At 38.2% G+C, this 19,736-nt stretch overlaps 2 protein-coding genes across 4 annotated transcripts in view; both read left to right on the top strand.

Moving 5' to 3' along the window:
* LOC107801185 (DNA mismatch repair protein MSH3) overlaps positions 1 to 18,754 on the top strand; it is a 28,004-nt gene extending 9,250 nt beyond the window's left edge. The window contains exons 6-15 of one of the 3 annotated variants that reach the window (XM_075255350.1): positions 239 to 490; positions 567 to 698; positions 1,813 to 2,073; positions 2,151 to 2,222; positions 3,514 to 3,663; positions 6,882 to 7,373; positions 7,657 to 7,970; positions 8,545 to 8,636; positions 8,716 to 8,809; positions 18,308 to 18,754. In XM_075255350.1, coding sequence (XP_075111451.1) covers positions 239 to 490; positions 567 to 698; positions 1,813 to 2,073; positions 2,151 to 2,222; positions 3,514 to 3,663; positions 6,882 to 7,373; positions 7,657 to 7,970; positions 8,545 to 8,551 — 1,680 coding nt within the window. In that variant the 3' untranslated portion in view covers positions 8,552 to 8,636; positions 8,716 to 8,809; positions 18,308 to 18,754. Of the gene's footprint in view, positions 1 to 238; positions 491 to 566; positions 699 to 1,812; positions 2,074 to 2,150; positions 2,223 to 3,513; positions 3,664 to 6,881; positions 7,374 to 7,656; positions 8,196 to 8,544; positions 8,637 to 8,715; positions 8,810 to 18,307 lie in introns of those variants that run through there. The other 2 variants (XM_075255351.1, XM_075255349.1) reach the window with 2 other exon arrangements.
* LOC142182049 (uncharacterized) lies at positions 12,746 to 14,101 on the top strand. Its single transcript, XM_075255911.1, has 2 exons — positions 12,746 to 13,343; positions 13,452 to 14,101. Exons 1-2 carry the CDS (start codon positions 12,746 to 12,748, stop codon positions 14,099 to 14,101), a joined length of 1,248 nt encoding a protein of 415 aa, XP_075112012.1.
* Positions 18,755 to 19,736: the final 982 nt, after the last annotated feature.

Consider the following 19,736-nt stretch of genomic DNA (forward strand, 5'->3'; position numbering starts at 1 on the left):
AACTTTTCAAAGGTTCCCTCACTTATTCAACAAGCTCTGGTAACTACAGACAGGAACCTGTGGTGGGGAAATATTAAACTTTCGGTTGGATGTTCCGATCAGCTTGCAATGCTTAGACATGAGATCATGAAACTATAGCTTTATTGCTCATCCATAAACAAGCATATACTGTTCCTTGAATTGGTTTTGCAGCCTCAATCATTTTCTAGATGAAAGTTAATAGGAACTTCTGTATCAGTTTATTGCAGTCATTCAAGCTATCTTGACTGCTGCAAAACAACTTCAGCAGCTTTGGATAGAAGAGTATAAAAGTACGAATCTACAAAGAGAGACCTTGCGCTCAGTACTGTTGAGAAAGTTGATATCAATTGCCTCATCGTCTACTGTTATTAATGCTGCTGCAAAGCTTTTGTCTGCTTTAAACAAGGAAGCCGCTGACAGACGGGATCTTCACAATTTATTCTTCATTTCTGACGGAAAGTTCCCTGAGGTTTGTTTGTATTCTCTTTCTGTGCCATGTTTCTTACCTGACCTTGATTCATTGACCAATTTCAGTTTGTTCACAGGTTGCTGAAGGTACAAGGAGAGTTGAGTTGGCAAATGAGAAGTTAGACTCATTAATTGTTGTGTATCGCAAGCAGCTTCATATCCGCAATTTGGAGTACACGAGTGTAGCTGGAATTACACATTTGATAGAGGTACATTACTAGAAGAAATTAGAACAAGGTTTTATCATGTTCCCATCTTTTTTATTTGCTTATTGTTATCATGTTCCCATCTTTCTTCTTGAAATCCTCCTTTCATGTTTAGTGGTTTTAACTATTTTCAAAATATTAACTCAAACTCTTGGTCAAAATATTTGCTGTTTGTGGAATCTTTCCAGTGTGCTTGAAATAGTGAGGACTTGTTCTTGCTTTTCCTGATTTTTAATCGCTTCTGTTGATGACTTACATGAAGTCCTTTCTTCAAATAGTTTTAACTGTTAGTAGAGTCTTTCTGAAACTCCTTTGGGCAGTCACAATGATTTGTTTCTATTAAGTCCTTTTACGTCCTCTTGCTGTTGACAATTTGGAAATATTTTGCTTCGCATTGCTGTTTTTGTTCACTCTTGGTTCACTAAACCTCAGGATTCAAAGTGTTGCAGTTTCAGATATATATTTTGTTGTGTTGTTCTCTTCTACTGTGCTGTCATGATCCATCTTATTTTATTCTAATTACCGAAATATATAGTCATTTGGTTTTCTCTTTTTCCTTTTATTTGGTTTTCTTTTCGAGTTGGTTCTTTCTATTGTTTATTTTCTATCTTTATTTTGGGTGGGGAGAGGGGAGGGGATGTGGTTATGGATTGTCCAAGAAAATAAGAAGCATGGTCCTCCTGGTCGCCATGCTTGTCTTCAGCAGCGCCAAGTGTTAATCATGTCTTGTTGTCCGAGTCCTCTTCTGCCCAACACCTTTTCCACCATGTGTCGGACATGTTTAACAAAGATGTATATCTCATGCCTTTTCCCCTATGTAAATTCTCCTGGATGCAAGTGTCTAGACGAACTTTTGAAGAAAAACACATATCAGATCAAGATTTGCATTATAGTGCAAAACCGTATTCCAATGTCTGTGTCATTTCTGCTTTGTGGTTTCTGAGCAAGGATTTTAGCTTGTTGGTGCTGCATAGGCTCCAAGTTTGAGGCCTTTAGGTTGTAATTATCTTTTGTGCATACCTTGAACCTGTGGTCCATAGTGAGATATTAAAACCAAGGAAGTATGCCCTTTTATATCGTATTGTTTTGTTTTGACTGGATGTTGCTTCAAGTGCAGCTGCCTCTAGACACAAAGGTGCCGCCAGACTGGGTGAAAGTGAACAGTACTAAGAAAGCAATACGCTATCATCCACCAGAAGTATTGGTGGCTTTAGATGAGTTAGCATTGGCAAATGAGCAGCTCACTATCGTTTGCCAAGCTGCTTGGAATAATTTTTTAACGAGGTTTGGTGGATACTTTGCTGAGTTCCAAGCTGCTGTGCAGGCGCTGGCTTCATTGGATTGTCTAAATTCTCTTGCCATTCTTTCGAGGAATAAGGTTAAATATTATGTTTTCCCCCTTTTTGCTTCTACTTGTTTTATTGGATGTGAATGGTGCTTTATTATTTGTTCCAGAATTATGTCCGTCCACTTTTTGTGAAAGATGATGAGGCTGTTCAGATACATATTTGCTCTGGTCGTCACCCGGTATGTGCTAAAAACAGTACTTATTAAAGCTTCACCTTTTTTAAGACTGCTTTAGATATTGCAGCTTAACTTCTGTTTGTGATTTGAAAAATAACTTACTTTAGTTTTAGCTGACAAGAGAGTGTAGCTCAAGTGGAAAGTCCCTCCACCTACAACCTTGAGACTGGGCGTTCGAGTCACTGGTTTAGATCAAGGAAGAGAGACCGGTTTCTTTATTTGATTTGCGAGTAGGATAACTAATACAGGCTAGCTCTATGTCGCAATGACATATCCTGTGCTTGAGAAGGTCTTGTGTCTGCTTTGATAGTGCACTGAAAGTTATGATTCTTTGATCTCGAAAGTGACAAAGATCAGGATTGGCTGCTGTGCAAGTCCCTTGCTTACCTTTAGCAGGGACCAAAACGACTTATTTGACTCCGTGGAGGAGAGTTGGGGTGTGGGGTAAATGTAGGCCGCCAAAAAAAAGAGATGAGACTCTGTTTATGTCTTCATCTGTATTACATACCCAAGGATAGTCTATTATGCTGGATTTTCGTCTTACTGACTAATATCAGTACAAAAGAAGGCATCCCATCATATTTTCCAGCAAAAATGGTGAATCTGAATGGAAAACAGAATTGAAGTCATTGGGCCACATTGGCTGATTTACCATGAAAAACAGGTATCTGTAATTAGTATATCACCTGGAAATTCAGGTGTTGAAATGGCTACTGCAGTAACCTTTGTCAACATTAAGACATTCGGCAATTACATTTTTGTGCCTCTTGGCAACTCATCCATCACATTCCCATAAAGAACCACCCCGAGCTTGTTTTTGGCATCCAAAAAGAGAGAAATGTTAAAAAGATTTAACACTATAAACTGTTGAAAGAATATACTATGATTTCTAAAATAGCACTTTCTCATAGTTTGTCAAGTAGATTAAGCCTTTTGGAAGTCAAGAGAGTGGGATACCACAAGTATACATTTCATGTAAATCAATCTCTTCTATGGTTCTTAGTGATGAATCTTCTTAATAGGCCTATATGGTATGAAACTACCATTAAGCTAGATGCTCTGATGGCTTGCAAATAATATAGAAAATTAAATTTTCTATTTGTTGCCTGGTAGTGCTCCGTAATGACATTAGATAACCTCTTTGATGCTTGCTGCCTTGCCAATTGAAAGAAGGATTAGGATGCTCTTTTTACCCTTTTCATTTTCATTGGTTGTTTAAGACATTCTTATGTGTGTTTATGATTCCTGATTACATATTTTGAACCTTTGAATTTTAACTGAGGGCTTTGAACAGGTTTTGGAGAGAGTATTACAAGAGAACTTTGTCCCAAATGATACAGATTTGCATGCAGAAAGAGAGTATTGTCAGATTGTTACTGGACCAAATATGGGAGGAAAAAGCTGCTATATTCGCCAAGTTGCTCTTATCGCTTTGATGGCTCAGGTGAAGCCATATTGATGCTTGCTTCTATGTGATTATCTTTAGAGTTATTTGCTTCACTATCTTTGTGTGACTTTAGACGTGAAAACATTCTTTTACAGAAGAATGTGTACGAGTCAGAATAAGGTACAACTGTTAGAAAAGTTTACTGGGAGAGACATATTTCTTGGTAGTGGTCCTTTGTAGGTGATCCCTGTGGCAGTATGACTGAAGGAACATTTCCTAATAGTTCACTCTTTAAAATAAAGACCATTTTAAAGGTTTCGTGGTAACACTGCTTATCATAATCTTTTTAATGTAAAGCTGGCCTCTTCTTGTTCATGTTCTCATGGAATTGATGAAGATTAATTACTTGTATCTTTTTTTTTTTTGATGAAGTAATAAGATTCATTAATGGCATCAAGAAGATGCAAGATGATAAGTACAAAAGATGAGTGTTAGCTCCAGAATAGGCCAACTATAGTTCCAGGGAGCTAACAAAATCCAAAAAAAGCTCAGGGGAATTTACAGGGGAGAGTTTGCACCGACTAAAGAGTAATAAAAAACATTTAGCCTTGAGTGCATGGTTTGAAGTTGATAAACCATCAAAACATCTACGATTCCTTTCTGCCCATACTACCCAAAAAATGCATGCTGGTATCATGTTCCAGATCTTCTTGATGGGTTTGCCAACTTTCCTTGAGCTCCAAACTTCAACCGCCTCTTTGGTACTTTGTGGCATGACCCAACTTAGCCCAAAAATAGAGTAGAACATACACCAAATGTCGTAGACAACTGAACAGTGCAAAAGAAGGTGATTGGTGGTTTCTGCAGCTTGCCTACACATATAGCATCTGTTTGGAATTTGAAAGCTTCTTTTGATGAGATTGTCCTGAGTTAAACATGCTTCCCGAGTTGCTATCCAAGTGAAGCATATGACTTTCGTTGGAAGTTTAGTTCTCCAGATCAATTTCCATGGCCAATTATTGATCAAATCATTTTGAACATGGAGGTGAGTATAACCTGCCTTCACTGAATAAATTCCTTCCTTTGAGTTCCCCCATTTTAATCTATCCGCTGACTGTGTATCCAACATGCACTCCTCCAATCTTGCAAGTAGAGTCAGTAGTTCTTCAAGTTCCCAGTCGTTGACATTCCTTCTGAATAAAGGGTTCCAGCTGCTATTTTCTCTGTATTTTGAGATGGAGTCTTTGTCCCTGGTTAGTCTGAAAAGATTGGGATATTCATTCATTAACACAGAGTTACCAAGCCATTTATCCTTCCAAAATTTGATATTGTTGCCGTTACCCACTCTGAAAGAGGTATTTTCAGAGAATTCATTCCAGAGGTTGCTAATGTTTTTCCAAGGACCAACACCATGAGAGGCTCTAGATACTTTAGTGTACCAGTGATTAAGAGTACCATGCTTGGCCCTAACTATCTTTTTCCACAGATCTTGATTGTCTTGGCTATACCTCCATAACCATTTCATTAACAAGCTTTTGTTGTGAGCAGCAAGGTCTCTAATTCCTAATCCTCCTTGAGATTTAGGTTTTGTCACTTTGGCCCATTTGACAAGGTGAAACTTTGGTGTAGTGCTGTTGCCCTCCCAAAGGAAATCTCTTCTCAACTTATCAAGCTGTTTTAGCACTTTACAGGGAATAGGAAAGAGAGACATGTAGTAGGTGGGGATGCTATCTAGGACACTATTTATAAGGGTCAGCCTACCCCCCATGGATACTGCCTCTGCCATGGAAAGATTAATTACTTGTATCTCTAACAAGTCTAAGGATCTGTTTGGCCATAGATTTTGCCAAATTTTCCCAATTTTTTTTGGCAAATACATGTTTGTTCATAAATTTTATCCATATTTTGGCAAATTTCCAAATCCTAAAACCAGCTCCCCAAAATTTTACTATTACATTTTTTAAAAAATTTAAAAATTGCCCCAAACTGTTGTAACAACAACAACCACCACCCAAAATAATCCCACAAGTGGGGTCTGGGGAGGGTGGGATGTACGCAGCCTTACCCCTACCCTGGAAGGACAGAGAGACTGTTTCCGATAGACCCTCGGCTAAAGAAGGTGAAGGAAGCCCTGATAGCAAGTAATAGCAAGATAAATAATTAGAAAACTAAATCGAAGATAGCAACAGAGAATATGAATGGGGTACCGATAACAAGTGATAGCAAGATAGTATATTTAGAAAAAATAAATCCAAGGCAGCACACGAGAATATGAACGAAGTACTGCTAGCAAACTACGGAATTACCGATGGCAAGTAATAACAGAACAAGACATGCGAATATAGCAAACTAAGGAAAAAAAGGATACCATACTAGCACTAATACTATCGAACTAGAGAAGACAAAGGGAAACGCACGACTACCTACTAACCTTCTACCCTAATCTTCAACCTCCACACCCTTCTATTTAGGGTCATGTCCTCGGTCAGCTCAAGTTGCGCCATGTCTCGCCTGATCACCTCTTCCCAAGACTTCTTTGGCCTACCTCTACCCCTCCTCTCACCTCCCAAGGCCAACCTCTCACATCTCCTGACTGGGGCATCTGTGCTTCTCCTCTTAACATGCTCGAACCATCTCAACCTTGCCTCATGCATCTTTGCCTTCACAGGGGCCACTCCCACTTTGTCCCGAATAACTTCATTCCTAATTCTATCCAACCTAGTATGTGCACACATCCATCTCAACATCCTCATTTCTACTACTTTCATCTGCTGGATGCCCCAAACTTCTGTATTTTATAAAAGAACCTACCATTTATTATTTTGTAACAATGATGCTTCGTCTTCTCGGTCATCTGATAGTGTCTTGCGTAGTTCATTATAAAAATGATAATTTTGTACCAAATTTATTTACGTTCAGGACTATGGTTTGTGATAATGATAATGAATATTACTGATGAAGTTACTGTTGGGTATATGTGATAGTTTTTAGAACTTGTGGGTATAAGTCATGTTTCATGTTTTTTCGAAAAAAAAAGTGGAACATGTTTTGAAAACTTATGTCCCAACACATTTTCATCTTCGAACCAAATTTCACCCAAATCAAATTTTTCAAAACAAATTTGGGAATCTATGGCCAAACGCTAGCTAAATGTCTAATTGGAAAATAAGTCCAAACGAAAGCAGTCTTAGTGATGGCTTGCTGGTGCATATCTTGTTTACTGAAGATCAACAACACTATGGTTTGATAAAGGTGTTTTTTCTGGATTCCTCTAGGTTGGATCCTTTGTTCCAGCGTTCTCTGCAAAACTGCAAGTGCTAGATGGCATATATACTCGCATGGGTGCATCCGACAGTATACAGCAAGGAAGAAGTACATTCTTAGAAGAACTCAGCGAGGCTTCTGATATACTGAAAAAATGCTCAGCCAGCTCATTGGTTATACTTGATGAGCTTGGGAGAGGCACCAGTACACATGACGGCGTAGCAATTGCTTATGCAACACTTCAGTATCTCCTAGAACACAAGAAATGCATGATTCTATTTGTCACCCATTACCCTGAAATTGTCAGTATCAAGAATGAATATCCAGGCTCCGTGGGACCATACCATGTGTCATATCTGACATCCCAAAGAGAAGTGAATGGGGATTTCAAGTCAAATGAGAAGATGGATCACATCAATAGTGAAGACATCACCTACCTTTACAAACTTGCACCAGGGGTCTGCGAGAGAAGTTTTGGTTTTAAAGTTGCTCAGCTTGCACAAGTAAGTTAGCCTGAATTCATGGTTCCTCTTTGGACTGGTCCAGTAGAAGACATTCTCAATGAAGCCTGATAGTAAATCTAATATGCTAGAGAACTTGGAATCCACTCTAAAAATCTAAATTTGAAAGGAGAGCCACTAGCTAAAGTTTTTGGGTCGCTGATGCTCCAGTCTTTTTCAGTTTTTCTCCATTGCCAGGGTCAATATGGTTTGCTTTGTAGTCCGGTCATTTCCATTGGTCTATTCAAACATTCATCATTTATCTCATAGTTCTGGTTGGTTTCAGCTGCCGGTTATGTGTATTCAACGAGCCATCGTAATAGCTGGAAGACTAGAAGCAGCAGTCTCTAACTACACAACGCAAAATCGAACTAGAAGGAGCTCTTCCATAAGTTATAGCAAAGATGGTTGTAAGGTATCTGAACCAGTGGAGTATGTCTTAGAACCTGATTGCTTGTCTGCTGGAAGAGTTGAACACTTAGATGATATGGGCGAGCTTTACAGGGAGTTCTTTCTGAACCTAAACTTCGCACTTCTTGAAGAACATGATGATGACAGGAGGCTCCAGTTTCTAATGCAGGCTAGAAGCCTTGCTGCTCAGTTAATAAGTAGTTAAAGACTAATTATTTTATCCTATCGTTCTTTCCGCTGCAATCAAGTATTCCTTCCTTCCCATTTACACAAGGGATTTTTCCTTTTTGGTCAATCTCAAAAGATCGACATTCTTTCTGTTTCGGGGTAGCTCTGTCGTTTTACCTTTCCATTTTTCCTGTAATGACATGTTCTTATTTCTTATAGAATGCCATGGCATGTTCTTTTTCTTTCTTTCTTAAAATCCATCATCATTCAAATACCATCATATAAAATGAAATGAAGGAGAAGTTTTTTCCGAAGTGATGCATGATTATCTTGACTATTTCTCGCTCCCGGTCCCACTTGTTTGTTATTTCAGACTTTAGGCTCTTAAAATACCTTGAAACGCCTCCAATCAGGCGTAGCTTGAGTGACAAAGCTCAGACCTCAAGGACTTCATGGTACTGGGTTTGACTCTTCCTGGAGGGGGGTTCTTTATGAAATTTAAAACTTACTCTTCCTCTTATCTACTAATCTCTTCAACTGGAGTTTGGTTCTGATTGCTTTTATTTCCAACTCCTGTTGCATTTCTTCATAACAGTGGGTAATTGTGTCTCCTGGAAAAGAGAAAAAAGGGTGCTCAGGCCCAACCATCCTTATTTGTAGCCGTGGCTGCGCTTCATCGCGTCTTCTGTAAGCCCTGCATCCATGCCAGTACTTTGCTAATGTCCCATTGTTGTTCCAACATGAAAAAGACCCTCGTCTTTTGCAGGTAAATGCTGCTTGCCTGCTTGTACAGTAATATTAAGGGGACAACTATTTTGGTCAAAATAGAGAAGACAAATTCCTTGCTTTGTATCATTCAGGTGCTGAATCATCTTTAGCTTCTGTTTATCTTGTTGAGCTCATATCATCGCTATCGATGTCCCTCTTATTATTCCTCAACCATATTGTGGATGAGAATTTGCAAAGGTAACTATTTAACTATTGAAGTGATTATCTTCAAAAAGGAAAACTGAAAGTGAGCATTGAAATCATCCTGAAACTCTTGTCTACATATATGACTTGTTAATTATTGAAATCTGGATCCTAAACAAAAGTAAATATACCTTTGAAAACTTTACCTTTGAAAACTTTACTTGATAACAATATATTAACATCAAATTGCAATTTCAATATACTCTTAAATATGAGAGTAAAGGCCACGGACAATGAATTTATTGACATGGTGAATGATTATATTTTTTATCCTCTTCACTGCTAAGCTTGACAACAACATAAACTTCATCATGCGCTTCGATGTTGGAGATCTTACACAACCATTTTAAACGTGGCCTTTCTTTTAATAATAGTATCATCTCCAATGCATTATATAACATTCATCAACAACACACCAGTGTAAAACCATATTAGTATTAGAAGTGTTTTCGACTCCAAAAATAATTAAAAATAATAATATATCTCAATCAAACCTTCCTTCAATTCATTGGTAGAGCTTCCTATGAGCTGCAGCCTGCATTGCTTCATGACCCTAAAGTAACAATCAAATAAGATCAGTACTATTCAGGACACTCGTTTGAAGCTTGTACCTGAAAGGAACTTTTGATTAAAAATATAACGCTACTATGTTCTAATATATTAAGGCAACATGTCAATAGCTATTAGCAACAAAATACTCGATACAGTCACATCCTTGCAATAAAGTTTGTTTCCAACTTTGTCAAAGTTGATAAAGAATGCCTTAAACAATCAATGAAAAAGAAAAGGGTAAAAAGAGCATCCTAACCCTTCTATTTAATTGGCAAAGATAGCAAACATCAAAGAGGTTATCTAATGTCATTACGGAGCACTGCCAAACAACAAAAAACTAATATTCTTATATTATTGGCAAGCCATTTGAGCATCTAGCTTAATGGTAGTTTTATCATATATGCCTATAAGAAGATGCTTCACTAAGGACCATAGAAGAGATTGATTTACATGAAACGTAGACTAGTGGTATACCGTGGATTTCAAAAGGCTTAAGTTACCTGACAAACTATGTGAAAGTGTTATCTTAGAGATCAGTTTAGATTGTCGGTCTTTCCAACACATTCTCTCTCTTTTTTATGTCGAAAAACAAGCCTAGGGTGGTTCTTTATGGGAACGTGATGGATGAGTTTCCCAGTGGCATAAAAATATAATTGTCAAATGTCTTAATGTGGTAATGGTTAGTGCACTAGCCATTTCAATACCTGAAAATCCAGGTAGTATACAAATTACAATGGTAATCATTAAAGTTGATAAAGTTGAAAACAGAATAAAGAACAGAAAAGGGTCATATATATCCCTTTACTATCGAAAATAAGTTATATGCATTAAAAATTCCAATTTCTTTCGAGCTCTCAGGCACACTCCCCGAGGAGCCTGAGTAGAAGAATTTTTAGCTTTCCATGAACACCATTAGACAACCCCCGAGATTCCGACCACTCCACTGAATCTTTTCCGACGAAGCAGCCTCCACGTGCCGCCACGCGCGGCCCTTTCCGGCGACCTTCCCACACGCGCCGGGCGCGTGAGCCAAATTCCGGCAGCTTTTCAAATTTTTTTTTGGGACAACTTCCTTTACTGCAAATTCCGACCAGATTGGTACAATTTTTTCAGATTTCCGACGACTTTTATTTTTCCGGGAGCGGGAAACCTCTGTTTTGGCCCAATTTTCAGTTTCTTTTACCTCAACAGCTCAACTGTGATGACCATCAAATACTCCTTATAATTTCCATAACCTGAACAGCTGGGTTGTACAATATGGGAGACAACTGGATTTATTTCTAACGCAGGATTCAAATCTTTTGACATCACCAGATGGAATTCCAACAAAGAGGTATGGTTCGAATGGGTGGAGAGAAGCCGCAGCATGATGAGACGTTCATCCATGGGCAGAAAGGTAATGGAATGGGTTTGTTTTGTACTTAAAGAAGCGTCGAAAGATCAAATGAATTTAGTGAAGCGATGGAAGTGCAAGGAACATATGACAGAACATTTCTGTACCAGGAAATTCAACGTTCACGGAAGATATACGAGCATTCTGTCACTGAAGGGAGAAGGGAGGTCTGTTATTATAATTCCAGAGTTAGCCTTGAATGCAGGTTGGAATGACATAGCAGCTAAGATAGAAAGATTCATACATCAGACCCCCAAAATGAATCCCACAGTCCCACCTAGAATCACGGTGGACAACTACCCTTACGTCAAAGCAATCAAGGAGAGTAAATGGCAATCTAATACCCTTCGAGAGGCAAAGGTCAGCATAAACAATGGAGATATCTCTGTTGTGGAACCGACAGGTAGCAAGGATTCTGGTTTACTAAAAAGATGCATTGTCGGGTTTTTTGGGAAAGAAATCAATGAGAGACCCACTTTAGCAGACATAAGGCGATGGGCTAGTGCGTCATGAAACAAAGCATATGGAGTAAACATGTATGAAATGACAGGCAACATGTTTCTTTTTGAATTTCCAAACAGATTCATGGCGGAGCAGATTATGCAAGGAGAATGGAGTTGGAAAAAGTTCAAGCTTCATTTGGAATGGTGGAGTCATACTGCTGGATGCATTCCAAACTCACAAATCGAGGAAACATGCTGGATTAGAGCCATGAGGATTCCTTTACATCTATGGTCACAAAAGATCTTCAAAGAAATAGGAGATCTCTGTGGGGGATGGATAGCTACTGAAGAAGAAACTGATGTCAAAAATCATCTTAAGTGGGCAAGAATTAAAATTGTTGGTGATGGCAGAAAGACTCCCAATGAGGTTGGGATTGTAAGAGATCGTATCAAATTTTTCATCCCAATCTGGGCTGAAAGACAGACAAGATATGAGCTGAATATGCAAGAAAACGAACAATGTTTTGAAATAGAGAGATATTTGAACAATCAAGTGGGGTGCACCATATTGCAAAACACTGATAAAAGGAAAGGCAAGTGTGCAACTTACACAAGGTTCGAGTTCGAATCAGAGCAGTAAAGCGACAAACAACGAGTGAAATCCTATGACTCCGACTTGGCTGCACAAGTCATTTTTAATGATCTCTCGTGTGAGTTTTCTGATGATATTAAGCTGAATTAGGCTGAAGCCTTGTATTGAGGAAATGGGAGGACCTTCTTACCTGGGGGAAAAAGAGTCCACTCCAGGGGATCCAATCCCCAATGAAAACCTTGAAAGTATGACAAAGGCAACATTCAACAGCTGTAGTCAGCCAGAAGGTGGAGCAAAGATAGCAAGACTGGAACTGAAGGCAGGGGAGCAGAGCATAAACACAAATATGGGGAAGATCAAGTTGGAAGAGTTTTGGAACAACTAAATCACTTTAGCTCTATCCAAGATTGGGAAATCGAGGAGGTGAATCCTATAGCAGTTCAACAACACAATCCTTTAATGGATAAAGACATGGACGCAACACTATGAGTCCATCAAAATATGATCAAATTGGGGAAAATGTTTGGAGTAGATTTTCAAGGCCATGAAGAAGAAGCATTAGAGTTGTTAATGCAAATTGACAGTTGCAGACAGGTTAGAAGAGTGGAGACAGAGTTGGAGGTGAAGAAACAAAGATTCAAAGGATCACTGAAATTAAAAGGTTTAACTTCGTTTGATGTCAAATTCAAGAGTGACGGGAAAAGGAGTAGGGGAAGAGATCTATCAATCATTTTAATATGAAGATCAAAGTAATTTCCTAGAATGTAAGGGGTTTAAACGACTAGAAGAAAAGGGAGATCATAAAAAGTCAAGTGCAGAACTGGAGGGTCAGACATTTTGATGCATGCAAGAGACAAAAGTGGAGGGGGATATTAAGGAAATAGTCAGTCAAATATGGGGTGGTAGATGGGTGAGGTATGCAAGTTTAGAAGCTAGCGGCACGAGAGGGGGGATTTTGTTATTATGGGATTGCAGAGTATGGAAAGGGGAGGTGTTACAGACTGGTGCATACACTTTGACTTGCAAGTTCGAGGCTCTTTTGCAGAATTTTCAATGTCACATAACAGGAGTGTATGCCCCAAATTGTAGAATAGAAAGGAAAATAGTATGGAGAGAAATTGGTGCAGTGAGGGGATTGATGGAAGGCCCTTGGGCGGTTTGTGGCGATTTTAACGTTACAAGGTACCCTTCTGAAAAACGGGAATGTTTAAGGGGGTCCAAAGCGATGGTGGAATTCTCAGATTTTATTGAAGATATGGAGTTGATAGATCTACGACTTGAAGGAGGCTACTATACTTGGTTCAGAGGGGACAATCATACAGCCACTTCAAGAATTGATAGATTTCTCATTTCAGAAGAATGGGATGAAAGCTTTAGAAACATCAAGCAAACTATCCAACAAAGGTTGATTTCAGACCATTCACCCGTGGCTCTATACTGTGGTGCGTGGGAATAAGCTAAATCATACTTTAAGTTTGAAAATTGGTGGCTGAATATGGAAGGTTTTGATGACATAATTAGAGACTGGTGGACATCTTTTGAATTCTCAGGAAGACCTGATTACATTTTAGCTTGCAAGTTAAAAGCTCTCAAGGGCAAGCTAAAAGAATGGAGCAAAGTTTATGAAGGTAATTTGGGACTGCAAAAAACAAAATTGCCAAGTCAACTAGCAGGTTTTGAGACAACACAACAACTAAGAGCGCTGACAGAGGAGAAATCAGTGAGGAAAGCAGCTACTCTAATGGAGATTGAGGAACAACTCAAGAATGAAGAAAGTGTATGGAGACAAAAATCAAGAGCTCTGTGGCTCAAAGAAGGGGACAGGAATACAAAATTTTTCCATCGCACTGCAAATGCACACAAGAGAAACAACAACATTGATCAACTAATGATTCGACATGAAGTAGTCGAGGATCCAGACAGAATAGAGATTGAGATAACTGAATTCTACAAGGAGTTATACAAAGAGCCTGAAGAGTGGAGATCAACGGTCAATTTCGAAAATAGCACAAGAATTTCTGAATCAGAAAGGGAGCTTTTACAGAGTAACTTTGAGGAACAAGAAGTTTTGACCTGTCTGAAGATGTGTGCAAGTGACAAGGCCCCAGGTCCGGATGGATACACAATAGGTTTTTTCAGAAAGTGCTGGGACATTTTGAAGAAAGACATCATGGCGGCCTTCAACAACTTCCATTCTTAGGAGATGTTTGAGAAAAGCTTCAATGCAACATATATAGCTTTGATTCCAAAGAAGACAGGTGCGAAAGAATTGAGAGATTTCAGACCGATCAGTCTGATAGGGAGCTTCTACAAATTGCTCTCAAAAGTCTTAACCGAAAGACTTAAGAGGGTGGTAGGGAAAATTGTCGATGCTCAACAAATGGCTTTCATCAAAGGAAGACAAATAATAGATGCAGTGTTGATTGCCAACGAAGCTGTGGATTCAAGAATAAAAAAGAAGGAACCTGGAATCTTATGCAAATTAGATATTGAGAAGGCCTATGATCATGTAAATTGGAGCTTCCTACTCAGAATGTTAGAACTAATGAGTTTTGGGCAGAAATGGAATAGATGGATGAAATTTTGCATATCTACCGTAAAATTCTCCATTCTTATAAATGGATCTCCTAAAGGTTTTTTCCATTCACACAGAGGTCTAAGACAAGGTGATCCTTTATCTCCCTTTCTATTCATTATAGCCATGGAAGGATTGAACAACATGATCAAAACGGCTAAAGTCAGTGGATGGGTTAAAGGTTTTGAGGTAAACAGGAGTGGGGCAAACAATCTAGAGATCACACATCTCCAATATGCTGATGATACTCTAGTCTTCTGTGATGTCGAAAAGGAACAACTTAGATTGCTAAGAATCATTTTGGTCTTATTTGAGAGAGTCTCAGGATTACACATCAACTGGAGAAAGAGCAATATTTTTCCCATTAATGAAGTTAACAACACGGAGCAACTGACACAGATATTGGGAGGAGAAGTTGGGTCCCTACCAACTGTCTACCTTGGGATGCCTCTTGGTGCAAGATCCAAATTAAAAGAAATCTGGAATCCAGTCATAGAAAAGTGTGAGAAGAAGCTGTCAAGATGGAAATCACAATACCTATCATTGGGGGGCAGACTAGTTCTAATCAACTCAGTATTAGACTCACTTCCTACTTATATGATGTCTTTGTTCCCAATTCCAGCAGGCATTTTACAGAGATTGGACAAACTTCGAAGATCATTCCTTTGGCAAGGTAATAAGGAGAAAAAGGTCTTTCATTTAGTTAAATGGAAGACAATCACGATGGATAAAAAACAAGGTGGTTTAGGAATAAGGAATTTGAAGAATCATAGCAAGGCTCTTAGAATGAAATGGTTATGGAAGTACTCTCAAGAACCCCAATCTTTATGGGGCAAAGTGATCAAAGCAAAGTATGGTGAGGAAAATAACCGGGTGTCAAAAAAAGTCAGAACATCATATGGAGTAAGTGTGTGGAAATCCATCAGAGAACTTTGGTCTATAATGAAGAATCACTCCTCCATAAGAGTGAACAACGGAAGGAACACATCATTCTGGAATAATAATTGGTTAGGAAACGGAAGCTTAAAGGAAAGATACCCCGACATGTTTGGTTTAGCACAAAACCAGCATAAGACAGTAGCTAATATGAGGAGTCATCAAGGATGGGAAATCGCTCTAAGAAGACAGTTGAATGACTGGGAGATAACAAGATTAGCTGACCTTTACAAAGAGCTGGAAGCATTTAGAGGATTACAGGAAGGTTTTGATTCACTTTGGTGGATGAGACACAACAGAGAGGTATACCGGGTGAAGGATGCATATAAGATTTTGAATCATAATAATCAACAGGTGGACCCATGGCCTTGGAAACATATTTGGAAGACAAAGATTCCATACAAGGTAGCTTGCTTCACTTGGCTACTAGTAAAGGAGGCGGTATTAACCCAGGATAATCTCATAAAAAGGGGAATTTCTCTGTGCTCAAGATGTTTTCTGTGCGGGGAAAATGCTGAAACTGTCACATATTTGTTTCTACATTGCAAGATTATAGACCAACTATGGAAAATCTTTATTAGTCTTAAGGGTATTTCATGGTCAATGCCATACAGGCTTAAAGATGTCCTTTATAGCTGGGAAGAAGCTGGAGCTGAAGCAACTAGTAGAGATAGATGGAGGATTGTCCCGGCTTTTATCTAGTGGACAGTTTGGAGGGAAAGGAACGCTAGATGTTTTTGAAGATAGAAGCAATCCAGTGCAGAAGATCAAACTCAATTGTATTCTTCTTTTTTGTTTTTGGTGCAAACAGATTTACATAGAAGATACATTGACAATCATAGACATACTAGGATCTTGCTAGGTCTCGAATTAGAACATCTACTAATCCTCTCCATGTAAATTTGGTTTTCAGTGCAACCTATGTACTGATGTTTTTAATATATACAATAGTTACCAATTCGAAAATAAGTTATATATATCCTTCGTTTCACTTTCTTAGTATTCATACCCCTACCGTTATACTTGTGGGTTAAAGATACCCCTCACTCGTTAAATCCCTCCTCAAAACTTAAAAATGACATGTGGCACGCCCTGGTTGCACTAAAATAACCCGCCCCATTTTTTAATAAACCCCACTTGATCCAACTTATTTACCCACCCGGCCAACATTGTCCGAATCCCCCGTTCTTAAATCATTCTCACCCCCTTATTATCTTTGTTTTATTTTAGTGATGATTCAGAATAACAATAGCAACATCTAATACAAAGTGCGCTGTTTACTCCTTAATGAACTCTTCTTCTGCTGTTGCTGATGATAAAGAAGATTCTCTTGATTTTCCTCTTTTTTGTTTTCACTACCCATTAGTACTCTTATTAAAGCTTCGGTATTGTCCTTTTGATGACAAGAAAGCCCACAATGTTTTTTTTGGGTTTGTGATGCTCTAATGTGGAATGCTTTTCAATACCTTCAAAAGCAGAAAGACTTCAGAAATTTGAATCTAAATATATTTTTCGTTGTTGGATTTAATTTTTTTTTTAGTTCAAGAAAAATCCAAAAATAAATTTTATAAATTTCTACTTATGAAATTATGAGTTTGTAAGCGATGTTCTCGTGTAGTTTAATTCTCATATTTCTCATCCATCATTCTTTGGGATAAGTTTAAATTCTTTTTTTTCTTCTTTTTTTGTGAATAAGTTGAAGTATTAGTATTTTGAAATACAACAAATTACTTCCAATTTCTTTTTCTCCAAAAACAAGTGCATCATTTGCTGCAATAAGGGAATTCGGATGGAGGTGGGTAAAGAAGCTGGGTTGGGTGTGATTTATAAAATAGAATAAAAATGTTGCAGGTTATTTTAGTGCAACCAGAGGCGTGCCACATGTAGTTTTTAAGTTTTGTAGAGGGATTTAAGTCATTTAACGGGTGGGGGGTATTTTGAACCCACAAGTGTAATGGTAGGAGTATGAATATTAAGAAAGTGAAACGGAGGGTATATATAACTTATTTTCGATATTAAAAGGGTATATATGACCCTTTACCGAATAAAGAAAGTCCCAAGGGCAGAATGACTGTCTAACTCCCCCAAATACTAGGGTACTGCAAACAAATTATATTGCAAGAAATGTGACCGTTTTGAGTATTCCGTTTCTCACAGATATTCACCATAATCTCTGTTGCCTTAATATATTTAAACATTGTAGCTTTATAGTCTAGTCAAACGTGCCTTTCAGATACAAGCTTCAAGTGTGTCCATTAGAGATGGAAACTATTTTTGATAGAATGATCATGTTTAAAGTGGGTGGTTGTTAAGTGCTCCTGTCCAACATTGAGGCATGTGATGAAGTATATGCTGTTAAGCTTACCGACAATGAGAATCTTATAAAGCAATATAATCATTCTCCGCGACAAGATACATTCACTGGGTGGTGGTTACTGACATATCTTATAACATATTGAAATTGCAGGGTGATGCTAATAAAAATTATTATCAAGTAGAATTTTCAGTGATGTTAATTATTTTTGTTTAATAGGATCCAATTTAATAAGTCATATATGGAGAAGGGATTCAGGATGATTTCGACGCTCACTTTCAATCTCTTTTGAAGATAATCACTTCAATTAATTAAATAATTGCCATTCTAAATTCTCAGTAACAATATGGTTGTGCTCATTTTTTGAGTGTGGATGATCAGCAACTTATATGAGGTGCAGGAAAGCTCCATCTTAAGCCAAATGAGAATTAATATCTACAGTAATTCATAGGATGGCAGGTGCTGGCTTAGTCGTATTCCCTGATGATTCCAGAGTATAAACTTAAAAAGTAGAACACCCATGCTCTGGTAGTGGATGAATGCTTCATATGTAAGAAAAATCTTTTCTTTTTTCTTTTCAGATGACGTTAGTGTTCAAGTCGGCCTGGAGAGCTGCATCTTGACTAGTTCAGTTGCCAATTCGCTGCAGCCTACAATCACTGGTATAATGAGAACCTGCTCATGGAAGTTGGAGTAGATGGGCTTACACCAAGTGTTGTGGCTGGATTTAAGAATTCTATTCTTATTCTTCTTGTGTCCAAGTATTCCCTATTGCCCATCAATTTTCAATAATCTGTCTTTATCCCATAGTAGTCTGCTGCCCTTTCCAGAGATTGGACCTGCATAAACCAGTGGTTCAGTATCATTATGTGTCGAAAGTCATCCTTTTGCGATTCATTTATCAATTTAAGTTAAAAGTTGTATACATCTGAATGAACAGATAACTGTTGGCCTGGATGCATGTGAAGTAACTTCACCTGATCTTCTTCCATGGTGATTCTAACTATGATATGATTTTGTTAGTACAATGGTGACCGAGCTGCAATACAAGAATACAGCAAGAAGTAAAAAAAATGACGAGTTCATGTATGTTCTATATTTGAGAAGGATATCAGTAAAAAAAGCAACACACTTGAGGCTTTAAGTTCTAAAAGCTGAACGTAAATTTTGAAGGTATCCAACTTTATCCGAGTGGCTGAGATGTTCAGAGGTCCAATATTCTTCTCTTTTTTTCCCACAAGCAAGAACATCAAGGGACGTCAAGCCTTTTCTAAATTGGCATAAATTTTTACCTGAGGAGTTCTCCGGTTCCTTTGTTCTTTTATGTAATTATTTAATTCTTGCGGTGATGGTTGGGGGTTTGGCAATTGGCATTCAACTGTACCTTAAATAACCAAAGTGTAATACATGAAGTAGGAGATGTGGTGCCTTACTCTCTCAATGGGTATAATATAATAGATTACGAAGCATTAGAAAGTTAGTAACTGAAAGTTTCATAACAAAATCTGATGCTTGTGCGGTGTTTCTTACTAAGAAGTCAGGCGTCTTTATCTTCTTCAGCGTGAAGAGCACTCTAACTTCTCCTTGGCACGTGCTCAGTCTTGAATAGCATGGCCAAATCTGGTATTGTGGTTTGCCCATTTTACGAAAACATTTGTTACGCAAATTGTCTCCCCTAAATCAACGAACAACGTTTTCATTTCCTTGCCTACTATCAAAGCAATCATCATGAAGGTTATATGACTTCTTCAACATGTTAATAATAGGCGTAAAATCCAGTTGAAGAATTTCATTGGCAAATCCTTGAAATGTACTAGTTATCTCAATATTCCGGTTGGCTACTGTTATTGCTGCATTCACCTCTTTCATATTCCGGTATTTACTTCCTTTATTGCACACTGAAGCTAACTTAAATTTCAACGCATTTGTTTCGGTTTGATTTTTTTAGGAAGGAGGGAGGACGAGTAATCAGAGGCGGATCTAGGAGTTTTATAACATGGGTGCACTACT

This window comes from Nicotiana tabacum, chromosome 6, assembly GCF_000715075.1.
Source record: "Nicotiana tabacum cultivar K326 chromosome 6, ASM71507v2, whole genome shotgun sequence".
NCBI lineage: Eukaryota > Viridiplantae > Streptophyta > Magnoliopsida > Solanales > Solanaceae > Nicotiana > Nicotiana tabacum.